Raw genomic sequence first — 19,474 nt, 5'->3', positions numbered from 1 at the left:
CGCTCACGCTGCTTCTCCCAACGCCCCCTCTGGCCTCACATCCACTTGGGGTGAAAAGCTCAGACAGATGTGCAGGTCAGACAGACGTCATCCACATCCCAGCCCCTGGCGCTTGGTGGGGGACCCCCAACTCCGTGCTCAGCATCATCAGCACCTGGGAATTCTGGGGGCCGCTGGGGGCTGCTGAGCGCACAGGCATTAAAGGGGGTCCCGGCCAGGAGCGGGCCTGGCGCTGGTGCCTCTGTGGAGGCCGGGAGGGCTGTGCCTACCATTTCCCTCACTCAGGGGAAATGTCAATGCCACCAAGGGCCCTGCATGCGGTCCCTGTCTCGTCCGGTTTTGGAGTAAAATACAACCACAGCATGGGACTCCCCAGCATTTCTCCTTCAAAACCAGCAGGCTGTGCCGAACTTTCCCTCCAGGGCGCACCCGCTCCCCCAGGCGCTGCTCAGAAATGCAGGGTCCCAGGCCCCAGGACAGCAGGCCCCCGACGTGCTCTCCAGGTTGGGCCAGGACCACTGTGGACCGAGACCCCTCACACACACACACACACAGGCAGTGGCCAAGGTGGCCCTTCATTTACACCCCTGACGCCAAGCTCAGGGCATCCACAGGGGCAAAGTGCGCGATGCAGAGGCCCTCAGGGAGGCCCCTGGACGGTGGCCCTTGGTGGCCCAGCCATGGCCTTCAGTCTCCGCCGGCCTCTCGGTCCCTCCCTCTCTCAGAAGCTTCGCTTCATCGCCTTCCTCTCCTGCACTAGATAGAACAAGAAACGAACCCATTTCCTCGAGGGAAAGCAGGTGTGTTCTGGGAAACACGACAGGCACACCTGGGTGCCTGGGCGGAGACGCAGACGCCGCCGTGTGTGCCTTAGACGCCCAGGCCTCCCTTCCCCACCGAAACCCGCCAGCAGCCAAGCTCCCCTCGAGGCTGCTGGTTCTCTAGGCAGTGAGACAGCTCTGAGCAGAGAAGCCAGAGGCGTTAACTAACGTTTAGTCCATCTTGAGCTCCACTCTGCTCAGGAAGCTGAGAGGTGAATGCGTGAAACTCATAGAGCTCGGATTAGTCAGACCCAGGAGGAGCCCACCGAGAGGCGCCATGTCCGCGCGGGAACCTTCTGGCGTCAGAATGCTCCGAGCCTCTGACACAGGGTCACACAGACCCCGTGCTCTGCTCTCAGGGGCTGAGAAAGCTAAAGGAGGGAAACGCCGACCGGCGGGGGCCCGGGACCCACTCCCGCCCCACCCCTCCCCGCAGCCCCCTGCCAGCACAAGGCCACGTCTCCCAGCTGGGTGGGCAGAGCCCAAGCGGGCCTGGTTGGACGTGGGGTCACAGCGGCGGGGCTGGGGGGCAGGACCCCGCCTCGGTGCGCCCAGGGGGACCGCCACAGCCCGGACCGCCAAGGCCTGCCCGCCACACACGCCGCTGCAGGGGCCGCCCCGGCTCCAGCCAGCTCCCCACCCCCGTGCGCGCTGGTCTGAGGGGAAGGGGACGCTGGGACGGGGCTTCCCTGCTCGCCGGGCCTGCGGACGCCGAGCCGGCTGTGCTGCCGCCCACGGCCGGAGGCTGGGGAGCCCCAGGCGGTGACGTCACCGCGGCAGACGCGGTTCGCCGACCCCCGCCGGGACCCAGCCCACTCGGCGGCGCGCAGACAGATGCGCTCCGTCGCCCACAGACGTGCAGGGCCGCTGCCCGCACAGGGGCAGCCGCGGCGGGGGTCCCCGCCTAACCTCCCTCCCCGCCCCCCACGCGGCTCCCCGGCCTCGCGTGCGCCCCCGCCGGGCACCCGCACTTCCCTCCTCCGCAGCCACATTCCGCGGGGCACGCCCGGCGGGGCCTCCTCGGGCTCCTGTCACGCGATGGGGCGCCAGCGCCGCGGTGACAGCCGCCTGGACCCCGGCCAGGGCCTCGCGTGCGAGCAGGGCCGCCAGCGCGCCCCACCCCCAGGCCTGTGGTGAGACTAGAAGAAACCGAATGTGATTCCGAGGCTGTCCCGGAGGCCCAGCCGGGGTGGGGGGCGCCTTCCCGAAAACTCCTCTGAGCCGACAGCCCCGGCCCCCAGGTCAGGAGCGCCCGGAAGCTGAGTCAGGGCAGCAAACGCCAGTGCGGGTGGGGGCCGCGGCCAGGCCCGCAGGCGGCGGGTACCAGCCCTCTTCCGCGTGGGGGGCGGTCCGGAGGGGGCCCGCGGCGCTGGGAGAGAGCAGCTGGGGAAGAGCCCCGGGCGGGGCGGCAGCTCCGCCGTCACCTGCCTCCGGTATTCGGCCCGGCGTCTCTCCCCAGGGTGCCGCTTCTCCTCTCCCTGCCACCACACGTCTCACCCGCGGGTCTGAGCGGGGCCCTGGAGGGGAGGCAGGGCTCCGGGCAGGGCCCTCCGCCGGCGGACCCCACCCGCCATCGCCGGCGCCCTCTCCGCCCGGTCTCCTTCGGGACGAGGGGCGAGCCCGCCGCCACGCCTCGCCCCGCCTGCTCCCGGCCGCCCCTGGCAACAGGCCGGGGAGAAAGGGCGGCAGGGAGCAGGTGTGTGGGGCGAGGGTCCACGGGGAGTTGGTGAACGCGCGCAGAGAAGGAGTCACTGTGGCCCCCTAGGCCCCGCGAGGAGGGACGTTTGGGGACGGGGTGGGGGAGCAGTGCCCCGAGGCCCGGAGCTCGAGGCGTCCCCTGCGGTCCAGCCAGGGGCGGAGAGGCCTGTCACGTCGAAGGGCCTCGTGCCCCTGGTGAGCCGCTGTCCCCAGAAAGGGGGCCAAGTCACGAGGCGGGACCCCGGTGGCACCCGCGTCCCTTCAGCCCCACCCTGCGGGCAGCTGGCCCTCCTCCTGCCCAGCCTAGCCTGAGGGGCAGTGGCAGGTGAGGGCGGCCAAGAGCCCTGGTCCCACGGAAGCCGTCCTCCCGCAGGGCAGAGCCCGGGCGCCTCTGGTCTGTAGACAGAGCTCAGGGTCTCGAGGCAGACAGGAGGCCCAGCCAGGGCCGCCCCTTCCGGAGATGAACGTGCTCCCAGGGGCCCGCGCAGCCCAGCCTGGACCCGGTGCTCCGCCTGGAGCCCTGGCTCCCTCCCCCACTCAGGCCCGAGCTCAGCCGCACTTGAGGTTCTCACTGCCTGGTCCAGGCTGTCCACCAACTGGCTGTAGAACCAACCGCAACCAGCCTTCCTCTCACTTCCTCGGTTTCTTGCACACCTGAAAAGGCTCATTTGCAACAGAGAGAACGTGAGGAATCGTGCTGGAGACAGTGGGCGTCCCTGTGAATATGCTGCACACACAGCCGTAGGGGGAGGGGGAGAATGGAACGGCCACTGCCCCACCGGACTGGGGCTGACTGCACCCCGCCGGCCCCACCCGGTACCCCGCTTCCTTCCGAGTCCTTCCCACAGAGGAGACTCAGGGCAGTTACCACCCTGGGCCGAGCCCTGGGCCACGGACACCCCGCCCCCACCAGCAGCTTCTCAGGGGTCCTGTGCCTGGGTCTGGCCCCTGAGGGGTGCCAAGTGCTCCCGGTGGAGGAGGAACCAGAAGACGCCCCATCTCTGCCCCTAGATGGTGCGTGATGCCCAGAAGCCACTGTGCTGCCAGCCAGCTCCTCAGGGGACGGGACAGGTGAGCCCAGATCGTGGGGCACGCTGAATTGGGGACGTGTAGGGCAGTCCAGGGATTGGGGTACAGGACTTCTGCCACCCAGGGTGATTGAGAGAGAAGCTGGGGACACCACGGGAAGATGGGCTGAACCCCCGATTCTGACCAGCTGCAGCTCCTGGAGTGGATAGGTCCACGTCCAAGCCCAGCCCCTGCTTTGAATGAACACATGCCTGGTAAAAATCATCTCAGCATCGAGGGAGCACCCTAGGCTCTGCACTGTGCGCTGCACAGCACACATGGCCTTGGCACCTGGGTCGTTTCCCCTCCAGCCCTGGTCCAGCAGCGCGCTGGGCCCCAGGCCCTCGAGTTCAGGGCTGACATCCACGCTTGTCCGCGTGTCCCAATGGCGGCAGCTGGCATGACCACGGCTCTGCCCGGCTCTCCCCAAAGCTGTGCCCAGAGGGCAGGGTGGAGGGAAACAGTGAGCTTGGAGCTCCTGGGACCCCAAGGAGCAGGCATGCCTCCCACTTCTGCCCACTTCCAGCCCAGACCCCCTCAAAGGCCTGCTTAGCGGAGGAGCTCGGGCTCAGAGCAGGGGTCCTGGGAGCCTCAGCGCTGCCGTAAGACAGGCGTGGGCTGTCGTGAGGATCCAGCAGGGACACACACCGGAGGAGCTCTGAGCGGGGCGGGGCAGCGGGTGCCCTGCAAATGCCGTGATGTTCCGCGTCCACATCTTGTTGCCGCCAACTCAGCGGCAACCTCCACAAGGCCTGTGGATGGATGCCTGTGTCCCCAGATTCCTGGCCCCCCAGGGTGATGGTGTTCGGAGGGGCCTTTGGGTCACAAGGGTGGAGCCCCACGAATGGGATTAGTGTCCTCGTAAGAGACCCCAGGGAGCTCCCTCACCCCTTCCGCCATGTGGGGACAACCCAGAAGCGGTTCTCACCAGAGCCCGACCATGGGGCACCTGATCTCAGACCTCAGGCCTCAGGCCTCTAGGACTGTGAGAGGTAAAGGTCTGTGTATTTGTCACAGCAGCTGAGCCAGGTAGCCGGCGGGGCAAGTCCCTGGCGGCCGGCTGTCCCCTTCGTGCGGCTGAGAGCAGGCGCGGGGGCTGGGTGAGCAGGACCTTCTGGCGGGCTCCCCTGTCACCTCCTGTGGGGCCGGCACACCCTCCTGTGAGACAGAGGTCCAGGACGTGGGGGACCAGCCACTTCACAGGCCGGGCTGCTAACCGGCTCCACTCACCACTGCCCCCACCGCCAGGCCCCACTCTGGGTGACCCTGGCGACAACTGTCGGGGCCCAGAGGCCACGTGAGTCCAGGGGTTGACAGGAACCCCGAAGAGCCCCAGCTCACCTCTCCCGACACCCGCTCTTCTCCGTGATGAGTGGGCGCACATGGGGCTCCCGTGCAGTGCAGTGCACCTGCCGGGGGAGACCAGTGACCAGGCCTGGCGTCTGGGACGGGGCCAGATGGAGGGCGTGGAGCTCCCCACCCCGCTGCAATCCTGGCCTCAAATTAATGGACCAACTTCAGTTTTCAGACATTCAAACTGTCCTCCCTTCGCTTTTCAAGAACTCAACGATAAACTCCTCGTTTTGCCTTTGGAAGATGCACGTGCATCACACAGGCTGGAAGAAAGCGCTGCAGCAGAGGACACTGCTTACTCTCAGTCTCCTTCTGGACAGGCTGTTTTCTGCACCTGGGCTGCCAAGAACGGACTTGCTCGCCGGGCTCTGTGCCCTCGCGTCCAGCTGTCCGCCCACCCAGCACGGGGAAGGTGGCGGCAAGCACGTGGGAGTAAAACAGCAGGCGCCAGAGGAGCTCTTATCTAACCACGGTGGGAGGCGGGCTGGGGAGGGGCACCAGCAGGTGGTACGGGCAGGGGTGCCCGTCCTTCCAGCCTCCCACGGTTAGGCTGCGGGAGAGGAGGGATTCCAACGGCCAGTCAAAGCCCCGAGTTCACTTAGGCGAGAAGAAACCTCAGGAGTGTGAATAAACGTGCTCATTTCACGCAGAGCCGTATTTAGAAAACGAGAGTCCACGCCAGGATTATACTGCATCAGCTTGTGGATTTTCCTATGGCCGGGTCACTCGCTTGCCCACAGTCATTCATGTCTCCAGCCCCCGCCTGGGGACACAGGCGAGCACTGAGCGTCCCAGTGTGGCTGGAGGAGGCCTCCAGAGGGGGTGACTCTGAGCAAAGCCTAGAGGAGAGAGACCAGCGGGCCGGGCTGTGAGGGGGCCGCAGGGGAGCCCCTCCCCGCCCTCGAGACACTTGTCCCCACAGGCTGCTCCCCACCTGCTCACCCAGTAATCTTAGCGTCCATTGACGCTTCTGGCCTGAATTATTCCTGCAATGGTTACCAACTGGGGATTTTATAATTCACCTCTTCTCTCTCCAGTCATCCATCTAGAATGGATGTACTGTTAGGAAGAACTTTCTCTTAGTATTTATTTATTCATTCACTTATTTATATCAGTGTGGATTTATGGAATCCCATTTTATTCGCTGGATTTTAATCCATCACCATCCTTATTCATCTTAACGCTGAAAACTGTCCCAGACCTGGCCAGGGAGGCCTTTAGGGTGGCTTGTGTCCCAGGGCAGGTCTCCTCACGCTCTGAGCACGGCCTGCTGTCCAGCACGGACATTCTAAGTTCATCTAGTCCTTTCTCTGCTCCAACTCTAGACGGAGGCCAGAAAGCCTCCTTTTAATGGTGAACCATGTCTGGAAACCGAGATCTGAATGTAAGTTGTAGCTCTCTGCTACTGGTGTGGCCCTTTCAGCAGACAGAGCTAGAACACACACACACACACACACACACACACACACACGTGTGTGTGCATAATGTGAGTTCACACCGATACCTCCAGTTCCAATTCTACACCACAGGATTCAGTACAGAGTGGACTTATTTTTCCTTTAATATTTGATAGAAATTGCTTTAATTCTATCTGGGCCTAGATTTTCTCTGTGGGAAGATTTTAACCACGGATTCAAATGGTCATGTGACTATTCGGGTTTTCTATTTCTTCTTGAGTCAATTTTAGTAAGCTATATTTCTAGGCATTTATTATGTTTTCAAATTTATTGGCATAAATTTGTTCATGACAAAATTCAACCCATCTTTTAAATATCTGCAGCATCTATAATTGTGTTCCTTTTACATTCCTAATACTGTTTGCTATTTTTCCTGGATCAGTCTCACCAGATCTTTGCAGTTTTTTTCATTTTAAAGGAACTCTATTGTATGTTTCCTTTCTATTTCACTAATATCTTCCCCTTTATTATTTCCTTTCTTTGACTCTCCTTTTGTTTATTTTACTCTTCTTTATCAAAACTACAAAACTGAATGCTTAGCTCATTAATTTCAGCCCTCCTTCTTTTACATATAAACACTCAAGGTTATTTATTTCTAAGAATTACATTAACTGCATCCCATGCATTTTGATTTATAAATATTTTCTCAGTTCCATCATGCTTTCTTCTTTGATCTATTTTACTTATAAATATGTTTATTTCCAAATATATCAGGGTTTTCAAGTCTTCTTTTTTATGGATTTCCAGCTTAACTGCCTTAAGGGCTCACCATGCATTCTTCATGGTTTTGTCTTTTGAAATTTATTGTGACTTGCTTTATTGACCAATGTTTTCAATATATTTACAAGTTCCATTAGGTTTGAAAAGATGTGAGTTCTGAGTTTCAGAGTATAGTGTTATGTAATGTCCATGAGATTAACCCTTTTTGCATTGTTCAAATCTTCTATAATCATTACTGATTTTTGTTTATTTGCTCTGTTAAGTACTGAGAGAACTATCTAAAATCTTTCTCTCTGGTGATGAATTCATGTATTTTTCCTTGTAGTTCTATCAATATCTGTTTTATATTTTTGAGATTATGTTATTAAAGGCACACAAATTTAAAATAATTTTATTTGCTTGATGAAATAAAATGTTTAATCATTACTAAATGATTATTAAATTATACTCTCATGATCTCCAGTAGTGTTTTTCATCCACAAATCAATTTTTTGATATTAATATAACTTCATCAGATTTATTTCAGTTTCCAATATATCCTTTTCCATCCTTTTACTTTCACCCTTTCTGTGCCTTTTGTAAACAGATATAGTAAATCACTTTAATAATCCTTATCTGTTAGTTGGCATGTTTAGTCCATTTACATTTACTGTAACTAATGACACATTTGGAATTTTATGCTTTCTATTTGTTCCACTCCTTCACGTTTCTTTTTTCTCCCTTCTTGTCTTTTTTCTTTTGACTGTTTATATTTTCTCATTCCACTTTTCTCTCTCCATTAGTCTGAAAATTATACCTTTCTGTCATCTTGATGGTTATCCTGGAAATTTTATTATGAATTAGTTAATCAACCTCCAAAGTTAATTAATACAAGAACTGTTGAAATCTTTAACTCAAATCTCCTGCTCCAGATTTATATGCTACCACAGCTAGGAATTTATTTCTCTCTTTTTTTGTTCTTACAATACACCATTACTACTATTTTATACATCAGTGTTTGCTTTGATTGATACACATAGTCACCACCTTCTTATCCATTCCTTCTCGAAGCCCTAACCTTCCTTTCCTTCTGCATGAAGTGCATCCTTTAAATTTTTTTTTTTTTTTTTTTTGGTGGTACGCGGGCCTCTCACTGTTGTGGCCTCTCCTGTTGCGGAGCACAGGCTCCGGACGCGCAGGCTCAGCGGCCATGGCTCACGGGCCCAGCCGCTCCGCGGCATGTGGGATCTTCCCGGACCGGGGCACGAAACCATGTCCCCTGCATTGGCAGGCAGACTCTCAACCACTGCGCCACCAGGGAAGCCCTCCTTTAAATTTTTTTTTAATACATTCTCATTGGGTTCTCAGCTGCACTTAGTTTTTGATCTCTTTGAGTATTCCTTAATTTCCTGCTGGCTGATCAATATATTTTTAAAGGTTTCAGATATTTTATCTTAAATTTTGGATGTTATCTGCAGGACGGCTGATTGGTGCCTTGCTGCTGAATCTGCTGGAAATGGAAGAGGCTCTATGTCTGGTGGCAGATCTTCTCCACTCGACTCTAAATTCTAGGAGGCGGGGACCATGGCAGCTGTTCTGTTTACTTGCATTATAACTAGTTTTTTGGGGGGTTTTTTTTGGGGTTTTTTTTTTGCGGTACGTGGGCCTCTCACTATTGTGGCCTCTCCCGTTGTGGAGCACGGGCTCCGGACGCGCAGGCTCAGTGGCCATGGCTCACGGGCCTAGCCACTCCGCAGCATGTGGGATCTTCCCAGACTGGGGCACGAACCCGTGTCCCCTGCATCGGCAGGCGGACTCTCAACCACTGCGCCACCAGAGAAGCCCTATAACTGGTTTTTAATGTGAAACTTTTAAGTCTGAATTTGGGCCAAGACTCCACAACTATACATATGCCAACTATACCTGGGTCCCAAAGTGAGATCCCAGGTGACCTCGGCAAGGCAGCAAAGATGTCAGAGGTGAGAGATGTTTGAAGCTGGGAGAAGGGCCTCGTTGGAGGGCTGTGCTGTTCATCCCACACCCCCACCTGCACCAGGAGATGGGTGGGGGCTCTCTCCTCGCCTGATGCCCAGTGAGAGGGGCTTCATGATGGCCCTGTGAGGGCCTGCCACATGCCTCCATGGGCTAGTGGGGCTGGGGTCTCTCTACACTCAGGAAATCCAAAGGAGGTTGGACTGAAAGTGAGAAGCACCACGTCCCCACTAGCAGGTCAAAGATGTACGTTTCCTGGGGAGCAGGTGGGGCCACAATGTCCAAGCACTGGCCTAGGGTGTCTCAGCTCCTCCCAGGAGGGTGCCTGGAGACATGAGAAGAGACTTCAGACCATCTGACACCCAGGCTAAGGAAGGAAACACAAAGAACCAGCTGGAGAGGATGGGTCGCCCATGTTGGCCACCGAGGCAAACAGACCCCCAGGTCCATGGGCCTCAGAAGCCAGGAAAACACCAAGAGCACCCAGCTTGTGTGTCAGGGCAGGGCCGGTCAGGCAGGAGCTCGCCCAATCTTCAGCTCTTCTTCCCGCTGCTACTCCCACCTGGAGGGGCCGGACGCCATGGCTCCCAGTGAGGCAGGACCTCAGGGAGGGGCAGCTGGCCTCAGCGCCAGGCGCCCCCACCCCTGCCTGCTGCGGCCTCTGTGCAGGCGGGGAGAAGGCCCACACCTGAAATACTTTTAGAGATTTAACTGTTTGGACTGAAAGGCACTAAGCGACCCAGAAGGGACCGGGAGAGCCTGGGGCCACCCCCAGCCCATCCAGAGGCAGCGAGAGGAAATTCAAAGCTGTTTGCTGTGTCCTGGGGTGGGGGTGGGGGGCACGTGGTGCCAGGAGAAAGTGAACGGACGAGTGAATGAACCAGCCCCTCCGCTGGGCCAGACTCACCTTTCAGAGGTCATTAAGAGACGAAGGGGGAAATAAAACCAGCACAAAACGATCCAGGGTGAACTTTCTGCAGGATGGCTCTGCAGGGGCCTGCCTGGGGTCTAGGGTAAGCGGCAGGTGTGCACACAGCAGGGCCAGCTCCCTCCCCTGAAGGCCCTGACACAACCCAGGACAAGTGTATCTGCTGGAAATGCCCCGGGGAGGCTGTCTTCCAGAAAGTGTCAGTGATGGAGGGAAGGGGGCTCTGGCAGCTGAAGGGCTGGAAAGTAAACGCAGTGACGACCCAAATCCACTCCCTGGCGGGAAGGAATCCACCAAACACTCCACGTGAAGAGAGAAAAATCAGGTCCCAAACCTCCCTCCCCATCACATCATCACAGGTGCCTCGGCCACTTTGACAAAACCCCACACTCAGCAGAGCCTTACTTCCTCACAGCTCTGAGGCCAGGAGCCCAAGCTCAGCTTCCAGCGAGGGCTCTTCTGCTTACAGACGGCCACCTCCTCACTCTGTCCCATGAGGCCTCGGCCGCAGGGGACAGGAGAGGAGAGGGCCCTCTGGTGCCTCCTCTTATGCGGACAGTAACCCTCTGGGATCAGGGCCCCACCTCGTGACCACTTCCTACCCTAATGACCTCCTCTGAGGCCCCATCTCAACATATGCCTTTGTGGGGGACGCAGACATTCTGTCCATGGCAGGGCTCATCAGGGGAGGATAGCTCTTCAGTGAAAGCTGAAAACCGGCACAATTTAGCTCAATAGTTGCATACACTTCCCTCCTGGGTTACAGGATTGCTAAGTCTCAAGGAGCATTTCACCTCTGACCTGCTAAGGAGCACTGCATCCTGTGTGGGGTCCCGGACACATCTCATGACGTGAGGGCTTCTGGACCTCCGCACTGGGTGGGGGTGAAGCAGACCCGCCCAGCCCAGGTGAGCCAGGGGCCAGGATCGACCCCATCACAGAGGGTGCAAGTGGACAGAGGCCCAGATCCAGGCCAGGGTGCACAGTGAAGGGGGGCGGCAGCCTTTCAGCGTGGAAATCTCCAGATTTTCATGGGAAGCTGGAATCGTGCTCTTCCTGCCCTTCTTGCCTGCTGAGACTGTCCCCTCCCTCTGTTGATCCCCCCGACAGTCCTGCCTGCAGGCCACGCGACAGGCCTGGGTGAACCGCAGGCCCTTGGTCATCTCCACGCTGGTCCCCACTCTGGGCGCTTGAACCCCAGACCCGGCAAGTCTCCCAGCTGGGCTGACACAGCAGTGCAGACCGCTGCTGGGACCTCACATCCTGGGCCACATGTCCTGGAAGGAACCCATCTCTGGCCCCCCTCAGTGTCCTTCATGCTCTCCACTCACCCACCCTCCCTCCCTTTTCTTTTATCGACCCCCAATTTCCCCTCTTTCGAACGGTGAAATCTGCAAGAATGGAAAATCCCTCTCTTTGGCACAAGCAGACGGTTTGTAACTTAGAAGCGCCAGCCCTCAGTCTAGGCAAAAACCAAGTAAATTAATTAAATAAGCCCACTGCCTTTTAAAAATTCATGAAAGTCAGCACCAACACAAACATTACAAGCAAATTTTCAGGACATTATTGCCCTTGGAGGTTGGAACTTTCCAGTTCATGTCCTTCCTGAAGGTGACTTTTTATGGAAGCTTTAATGAAATTAGTTTATCCGTTTCTGAGTCAGGAAGCACAGATTAAGATCCAATTTTTATAGCTTGACATTTTCTAACTATGCAGAGGAAATGAATTCAAGAAAATATTTAGAATTTCCCCTAAAATGTACAGCTTGAGGGGGATTACAAACTTGGGAATCCTTGGGAGAAAGGTGTGATGGAGAAACCAAGTTCATGAGTTCACCCCACTGTGACCGGCAGGGCTGCCCACCTGCAGCTCGAGGGCTCAGCAGACCTGACAGGCATCCCCCTGCCTCAGGGGAGGGGGTGGGATCGGCCGTAATGTGGGAAAAGCACTCTGCTCCTGGTCAAGAAGAACCATGGGTTCAGGTGGACACCTGGACAGATGCCTGAACTCCTGGAAACAGCAAAACTGAAGCCTTTCCAAGACCACCAACCCTGGCGTGGCTGGGCACAGCTGGACCTGAGGAAGTGACCAGAGAGGAAGAGACAAGTCCCTACTAATGTCCCACATGCAGCTGGATGCTTCTGGGGGAGGAAGGTGAACAGAAGCCCCACCTGGGCAGCTCCAGAGCTGGCCTAAGCTGTCCAACAGGTCACTGTGCAAGCCCAGGGCATGGGGAACCCCAGGCACAGGGATGGAGACCCCAGCATGGAGATGGGAGACCCTGTATGGAGATGGAGACCCGGCGTGGAGATGGAGACCCAGGCACGGTGATGGGGACCCCAGAATAGGAATGGGGCCCCCAGTATGGGAAATAGAGACCCCAGTAGGGAGATGGGAAACCCAGTTTGGATATGGAGACCCCAGCATGGGGATGGAGACCCTTGCATGGGGAGACCTGGCATCAGGAGCCAGGGTCTGATAGTTTCCAAAGGCTGGGCTGTGAGTCCCCAGCACTTCCCGGGCTGTCCCAGAGACCTCCTGTCATCCCTTCACGGAACTCTCTCCGCTTCATGAGCACAGCCCTCAGTACCCCAACCTGGGCGCTGCAATCTCTACTTTTCCGATTTCAGAGGTGTTGGCTCCTGAAGAGATGGAATTCCCGCTGCTCCTTCAACGTTTTCCAAAGCCGGCTCCCTGGGCCCCACAGGCTGCTCCATGCCGACCACACGTTTTAGACTGTGTGTGTTTGCATGTCCTGCACTTATTTGGAAGCCAGCGATGCTTCAGCAGTCACCTGAGCAACCTGCACCAGCGACCTGGCAGCACCGGCAGGGCCTGGGTTCCAGGATGAGGACCCTGGACTCCACCCCAAGACCACAGCAGTGCTGAAATGACTGTCTCTGCTGTTTTACACATTTGAGTTTTTCCTACCTAAAAAATTGATGCATTTCAGTAAGACTTTGGAAACCTGGAAAGTAAAACAAAACTCCTGTAACCGCGTCTCAGAGATAAATGCTGCTAACGATTCTGTGTGTCAGTTCCAGTGGAGGCTCGGGCGGGGTCTGCGGATGCCCCCGCTGCAGGGCTTCCTTTGGCAAGGTGCAGGGCCCTCCCCATTGTCCCCGCAGCAGGGCCCCTGTAGGACAGAGACCCTCCCCCGGAGGGACACAAGGAGGGCCTGAGAGGCCTGAAGGCCTGACCCCAAATCAGAAAGCTGGTCACAGCCCCTGGTCTCCTTGAAGCCCCCGAGGACACGGCGTCCAGCAGTGAGCCCACTGCTGACCTGGAATTACGTGCCCTGGACCCCACTCGGGAGGTGCCGCTGGCCAGTAGTATTGATTTCTAATTTTAAAGTAGTATAATTCAAAGCCACTTTAGGGGCTGTCGCTTTCAACTTCCACTCGGAACAGACGAGCTGGGAAGAGCGGCTGCCCACCTCGCACAAAGCACCACACAGTCTGCGAACTTCCCCGTTTTCCCGAGCCCATCGGAGAGCCAAGTCCCGGGGCAACGGTAACCCGAAATCCAGGGGAAATACAGGCGCTTTCGGGGAGGGACAGGACACCGTGGGAACGAGAAGGGCTCAGAAAAAATTCAGGCCCGGTCCTGAATGTGGGCCAGTGGGATATGCAGGACCCCTGGAGGCTGCAGAGGTTGGGAGACGGGGTCTGCAGGGGCCTTGCAGCTGCCCACAGGGAAAAGGGGGCCGGCAGGGGGAGGGCGCCAAGCCCCAGCACTGCGGGCCTGATGGGGTCCCAGTGCCACTGGGGGAGGAAGAGAAAACCCCTCTGCCCCGGGGAGGGGGCCCACACCACAGCTGGGGAGGCTGGGGTGCCGAGGAGGCCCCACCCCAGAAGCAGGAATGCAGCAGCAAGGGTCCCTTAGACGGCTCCTTGAGGGGGCTGCCTCTGTGTGGCCTGCAGATCACACCCACCCCCTCGCCTCCTCCTGGAAGCCCACCAGCCTGCACAACCCTCCTGGTGACCCCCCGCATTCCTCCCCCCGTGGCACCCACCATTCTCTGTCGTCTTCCAAACCTACTTTTCCAGAAATGTTTCATGAGCTTGGGCCTCCAGCCATGGGGGGTCTGGGTGACGGACACCCAGTAAAAGAGCACGAGTTACTAGGGGGACGGACCTGGGCTGAGCACTGGGTGAACCCCAGGCCAGGCTGTCAAAGCTCAGCCCACGAACCTGTGGGGGGAGGGACACAGGCAGGTGTCACAGGGAGCAGGGACCAAGCCCGGCTGTGCAGACACAGAGCCCTGTGAACTGGGCCCTCCCCGGGGGGCAGAACGGCTTTCCACGAGGGACAGCTTGACACACTCAGGTCTGCACTACCAACGAGGGCCCAGGCCCCAGCACAGAGCAGGACACAGCTGAGGGGCCCGGGGTCCCGCGGAGTCAGACCCCTGTGCAGAGCTCTCACACAGAGGGTGCTCTCAGAGGCCAGCAGCGGCAGGAGGGTCTAGGCTTCCTGCTCCGTGAGAGGAAGTGAAGGCCAAGGGGGGCCCTTTGGAGGGGCTGGTTGGCGCTGGCCCAGCTGGAGAGCACAGCGGGTAGAGCTGCTGGCGGTCCCTGGAGGGTCAGGGTGGAAGGCAGGCTGAGTTCTTAGGAAAGCTGCCCTCCCTCTCCCGGGGCCGAGAAAGCCAGCAAGGCGCAGAGGCTGTCACACCTCAGACACGTCGGAGTCACATGGCCTCCCGGGCCCAGCAGCAGGGCCGGGCAGCGGCACGGGCCCGGGTGCCCGTGGTTGCAGGGCTGCAGCCTCACCAGCTGGCCACGCTCACCACACCCCAAGGTGGGTTTTGGCCGCGGGAGGCTGTCCCAACGCCTTGAGACAGAGCATGAACTCAGCAGTCTGCTGCAGTCCCTACCACCGGCTACTGTCCACGCCTGCCCACCTTCAACACTTATCCTACCTGCTCCCAAAGACATATAACAAATTCATGATTGTGTAAGAAGCTCAGACGTAACTGAGGGGTGATGGCAGCAGTCCCAGGTCTGAAGCAGAGTGGTGACAACCACGTTTCTTCCTCAGGAGCTCAGCCAGGCCACATGCAGAGTAAGGCTTGGCCTGGGGTACCGGATGTGGGCAAGTACCCAGAGCTACTGCAAGGGTCCAACACACCAGGCACCCCCGTGCAGAGAGGCGCCCGGTGCCTGGCCGGAGCTCCCAGCATCCCCAGGGCCCTGGGGCAGGTGAGGCCAAGCAGGGCGAGGTCTGGCCCCAGCCCCTTCCCCCAGGGCCACTCGTGTCGGTCTGCCTTCAGCGCTCCGCCTCTAAATGGTTCCCCAGGCTGAGAGGCGCCAACTGGTCGATCCCAGCAAAGCCGGGTGGGACCCAGGTGAGGTCCAGGTGGGCACAGGTGAGAGTCCTACCTTGGAAGAAGCTCTTCACCCGGAGGTAACTGACGCTGAGGCGCAGGACCGAAAGCTTGTCCAGCTTAGAGATGATGTCGGGGGGCAGTGGCAGCAGGCCGGCTAGGCGGTCCAGCTCGGCGTTGAGGCGATCCCGGTGTCTCTTGGAAGGGTTCGACTTCTCGGTGCCCACGGCGGGCCTCCTGTGGGGAAAGATCACTATCAGACTGGGAGGCCCAGGCTGAAAGCCGTCCCAGGCGGTGACCTCTGGAGGAGCCATCAGCTTCTAAATGCAGCCGCCAGACGGAAACGCGCCCATCCCCGAAGATGCGCGAACTAAACCGTGGGCCACGCCAACCGTGCCACTGGCCCACAGTAGTGGGAGGAAGCACAGAGAGACACGGAGCGGGCAGCAGGAGAGCTGTGTGACCCCAGCACGCTTCCTGGCCTCTCTGTGCTAACCCCCCCGACGCGGCAGAAGGACACCGGCTCTGGCCGCACCGCTCACCTCTCTCGGTGTTCCTCTAGGGCCCTCAGTCCAGGTGTAAGCGGCCCCTCCGGGCCTCAGTTTCCCACTACACAGCAGGGCTGAAAGGTTCTGAGGCGAAGATGATGGAGGCGGCACGGGCACCGCAGCGCTGTCCCGCCCGCCCCTCCGAGGCCCCGAAGTGCGGTGGCCGGGGCCCCGCCACAGGCCTGCCCCCCCACACACAGAGGAAGCGGCCCCTGCCCAGGCTTCCCCGCCCACCGCAACCCCGCTCCTGGGCCCTCTCAACCCTGGGACGACAGTGCCCTCCCCCGCCCCGCCCCCACCTTCCTAGAAAGCAAAGCCAGGACGGCTGGGGAGGGGCCGCTGCCCCGGGCCTGCCCCTCCCTGCTGCTCTTAGGGGCTCGGGACTCTTTTGTCCGGAAGTTCCTATTCCTCTACCGTGTGTTCACTCGTACGAACGTGGAAAGCTGCCTTACGCCATCCTTTCTGTCAGAAGCCCGGGGCTCACCCCCAACCCATGCTGTCGGCGCCGAGGCCACACAAAACCTCACAAGAGCTGCAGCTCCAACCCCAGAAGCGGTTTCTTTCTTTTAATGGAGATGCAAGTCACATAACATAAAGCTGTTTTAAAGTTTTGGCATTTACTACATTCACAGTGCTGTCAACCTCTATCACGCTCCAAAACATTTCTTCACCCCCAAGTCACCCCCCGCCCGTGCCGCTAAGCAGTTTCTCTCATCTTCCCCGCCTCTCAGCCCTCGGCGGCCACAATCGCTTTCTGTCTCCCCAGGTCTGCCCGTTCTAGACACTGTGTGTAAACGGAATCAGACTTTGCGCGCCTGGCCTCCGTCACTGGCCGTCGGGCGTCAAGGTTCGCCCACGGCACAGCCCAGGTGGAGCTCCACTCCTTTTCACGCTGTGTTCCACGGCCTGGATGGATGCTTACCTGTTCACCAGTCCACGGGCGCTTGCCTCGCTCCCACTTGTAAACCCTGCAGCCATAAACTTCGAGTCCACGTTTCTGCTTGAACACGTGCTTTTGCTTCTCTTGGGTATACACCTAAGAGCGGAGCAACCAGCTTAACCTGGTGGTTCTAGGTTTAACCTTGAGAGGAGCTGCCAGACTGTCCTCCACAGAGGCTGTGCCCCGTCACGCCCCCCAGCCACACTCCACAGCCTCGCCAGCACTTGTTATTTTCCTTTTTTAAAATAAGAGCCATTCTCGTAGGTGTAAAGCAGTATCTCATTGTGGTTTGATTGGCATTTCCTTAATGACCAGTAAAGTCAAGCGTCTTTTCACGTGTTTGTCGGCTATCTCTTTATCTTCTTTGGAGAAATGTCTAATCAAGTCCTTTGCCCATTTTCAAATTGGGGTGTTTGCTTTTCTGTTCTTGAGTTGTAGGAAATCTTTATATATTCAGGATCCTAGATCCTTAACAGACATACAATTTGCAATTATTTTCTCCCATTCTCTGGTTATCTTGCCACTTTCTGCTGTTTCTTTTTTATTTTTTTCCCCTCAGTGAGGCACCTACACCAACATTACTCATGCTGCTAGCCAAAATTTAAAGGGTCAGGAGGCCTGGGGAGACTGAACAGACCCCGTGTGGAACGGCCCACCCAGGAGTGAAAGACACTCGAAGCCGCCCCAGAAAACAAGGTAGCACTGAGGGCAGGTGTGGGGGCCACAGAAGGGGAGAGGGTGGCCCGGCTCAAGTCTCACCTCCGGGTAGACCTGTGGGGAGCAGTCGCCCCTCCCAGCCCACGTGTGCCTGGGATGGGACGAGCCGTGACTGTCCCCAGCCCGCACCCCCGAGGGGCAACTAGGGGGACACTCGCAACTGAAGAAACAGGCGCTGGAAAAGCTCTAGTCCTTCCAGCTTTCTCAGACCACCTGGCTGCCCCTCCACGCAGCCCCCCTCCAGCTCCAGGCACCAGAGCAGAACCTCCCCGCCCCCGCCAGGTGGGTGAGAGGGGCCACGTGGAGGGAAATGCTCCCCTGAGCTGGCCTCTGGCTCAAGCCCAGGGCCACAGGGAGGAAGCTCCAACTCCCCAGGGTGGAGACGCGGCAGGAGTGAGGGGACAAGGACCGGCAGCACGGGAGGTGCCTGGCCACTCGCTGGCAGGAGGGTTACAACGGGAGCCAAAACATAGAACACCTGGGACAAGCCCAACAGAAGACATTCCAGACGCCTAAACGGAGACTATAAAATAGCGCTGAGAGAAACTTAAAGAGACATAAACAAACAGAAAGACACACCATGCACAGGACTGTAAGACTCAGTACTGTTAAGACTGTGTCACTCCCCCAAACTGATCCGTGGACTCAATGGAGCCTCAACTGAAATTCCAGCAGGACCTTTTACAGAAATGACAGGAGTCTAGACTTCACATGGACATGCAGAGGACAGAGAATAGCCAATTAGAGGGCAAAGTTGGAGGACTCGCCTGACTGACTATAAGCCTCTCTGAAGCTGCAATGTTCCCAATGGTTTGGTATTAGAGAAACGATGGAAACATAGATCAATGGAACAGAATAGAGAGCTGAGAAACAGACTCGCATATTTTTGGTCAATTCATTTGACACAGATACTGAGGCAATTCAATAGGGAAAGAAAGTCTTTTCAATAAATGTGCTAATCAACTGGACATCCATGAAAACAAGTAAACATCAGCCCTTACCTCACACAATACCTGAAATTAGCTCAAAATAGATCACAGACCTAAGTCTAAAACGTACCATGAAAGTTTACAAGAAAATACGCGAGAAAATCTTTGAGACCTCAGAGTAGTCCTGGGACTCTTAGGACACACACCAAAAAAAAAAAAAACTTGTGAAAGAAAAAAATGATAAATTGATCTTTTCCAAAAATTTTTAATTGTCTTTGAAAATCACCATTAAGAAAATGAAAAGGGGAGGCATAGATTGGTTAAAAATATTCACAAAAAGAGCCTGTATCCAGAATATGTAAAGAAGTTTTACAATTCAACGAGAAGACAAACAGCCCAATAAGAAGAGAGGCAAATTATTTAGAAAACTCTTCACCAAAGAAGCTGTATGGACGGCAAATAAGCACATGAAAGGATATCAACACCATTAGCCACTAGGGAAACACAAATTAAAACCATGGTGAGCTACCACCACAACCCATCAGAGTGGCTGAAACCAAGACTGACACCCCAGGCACCGCTGAGAAAGTAGAGGAATCACACGCTCAGCGGCCAGGAATGTAAACGGTGCAGCTGCTTTGGAAAATGGTCTGGTGGTTTCTTAAAAAGTCAAACCCTCCTCTGCTGTATATGTGACCCACAATCCCACTCCTAGGTGTTTACCCAAGAGAAATGAAAACGTTACATCCAAAGACCCGTACGTAAACATTCACAGCAGCTTTATTCGTGATACCCCAACCTGGGAACCACCCAAATGTCCACCTGAGATGAACAAACACACGTGGTTCCTCCACACGACGGGCACCACTCAGCGTAGGAAGGACACACCCGGCACACAAACCACAGAGGAACCGACATCATCTTGACAAGGGAGAGAAGCCCCACAAGGTGTAGGACCCCATTTATAGAAAATTCCAGGAAATGCAAACCAGCCTACC

General features: G+C 56.9%; 1 protein-coding gene across 1 annotated transcript in view; it reads right to left on the bottom strand.

Annotated features, from left to right (window-relative positions):
* Positions 1–19,474, bottom strand: part of AHRR (aryl hydrocarbon receptor repressor) — a 67,071-nt gene that overhangs the window by 38,474 nt on the left and 9,123 nt on the right. Inside the window, exon 3 of the mRNA XM_060146799.1 lies at positions 15,398–15,579. Coding sequence (XP_060002782.1) covers positions 15,398–15,579 — 182 coding nt within the window. The remainder of the gene's footprint in view (positions 1–15,397; positions 15,580–19,474) is intronic.

The sequence above is a fragment of the Lagenorhynchus albirostris genome, chromosome 3 (genome assembly GCF_949774975.1).
Source record: "Lagenorhynchus albirostris chromosome 3, mLagAlb1.1, whole genome shotgun sequence".
NCBI classification, from domain to species: Eukaryota; Metazoa; Chordata; class Mammalia; order Artiodactyla; family Delphinidae; genus Lagenorhynchus; species Lagenorhynchus albirostris.
This window is presented reverse-complemented; position numbering and strand designations above follow the sequence as displayed.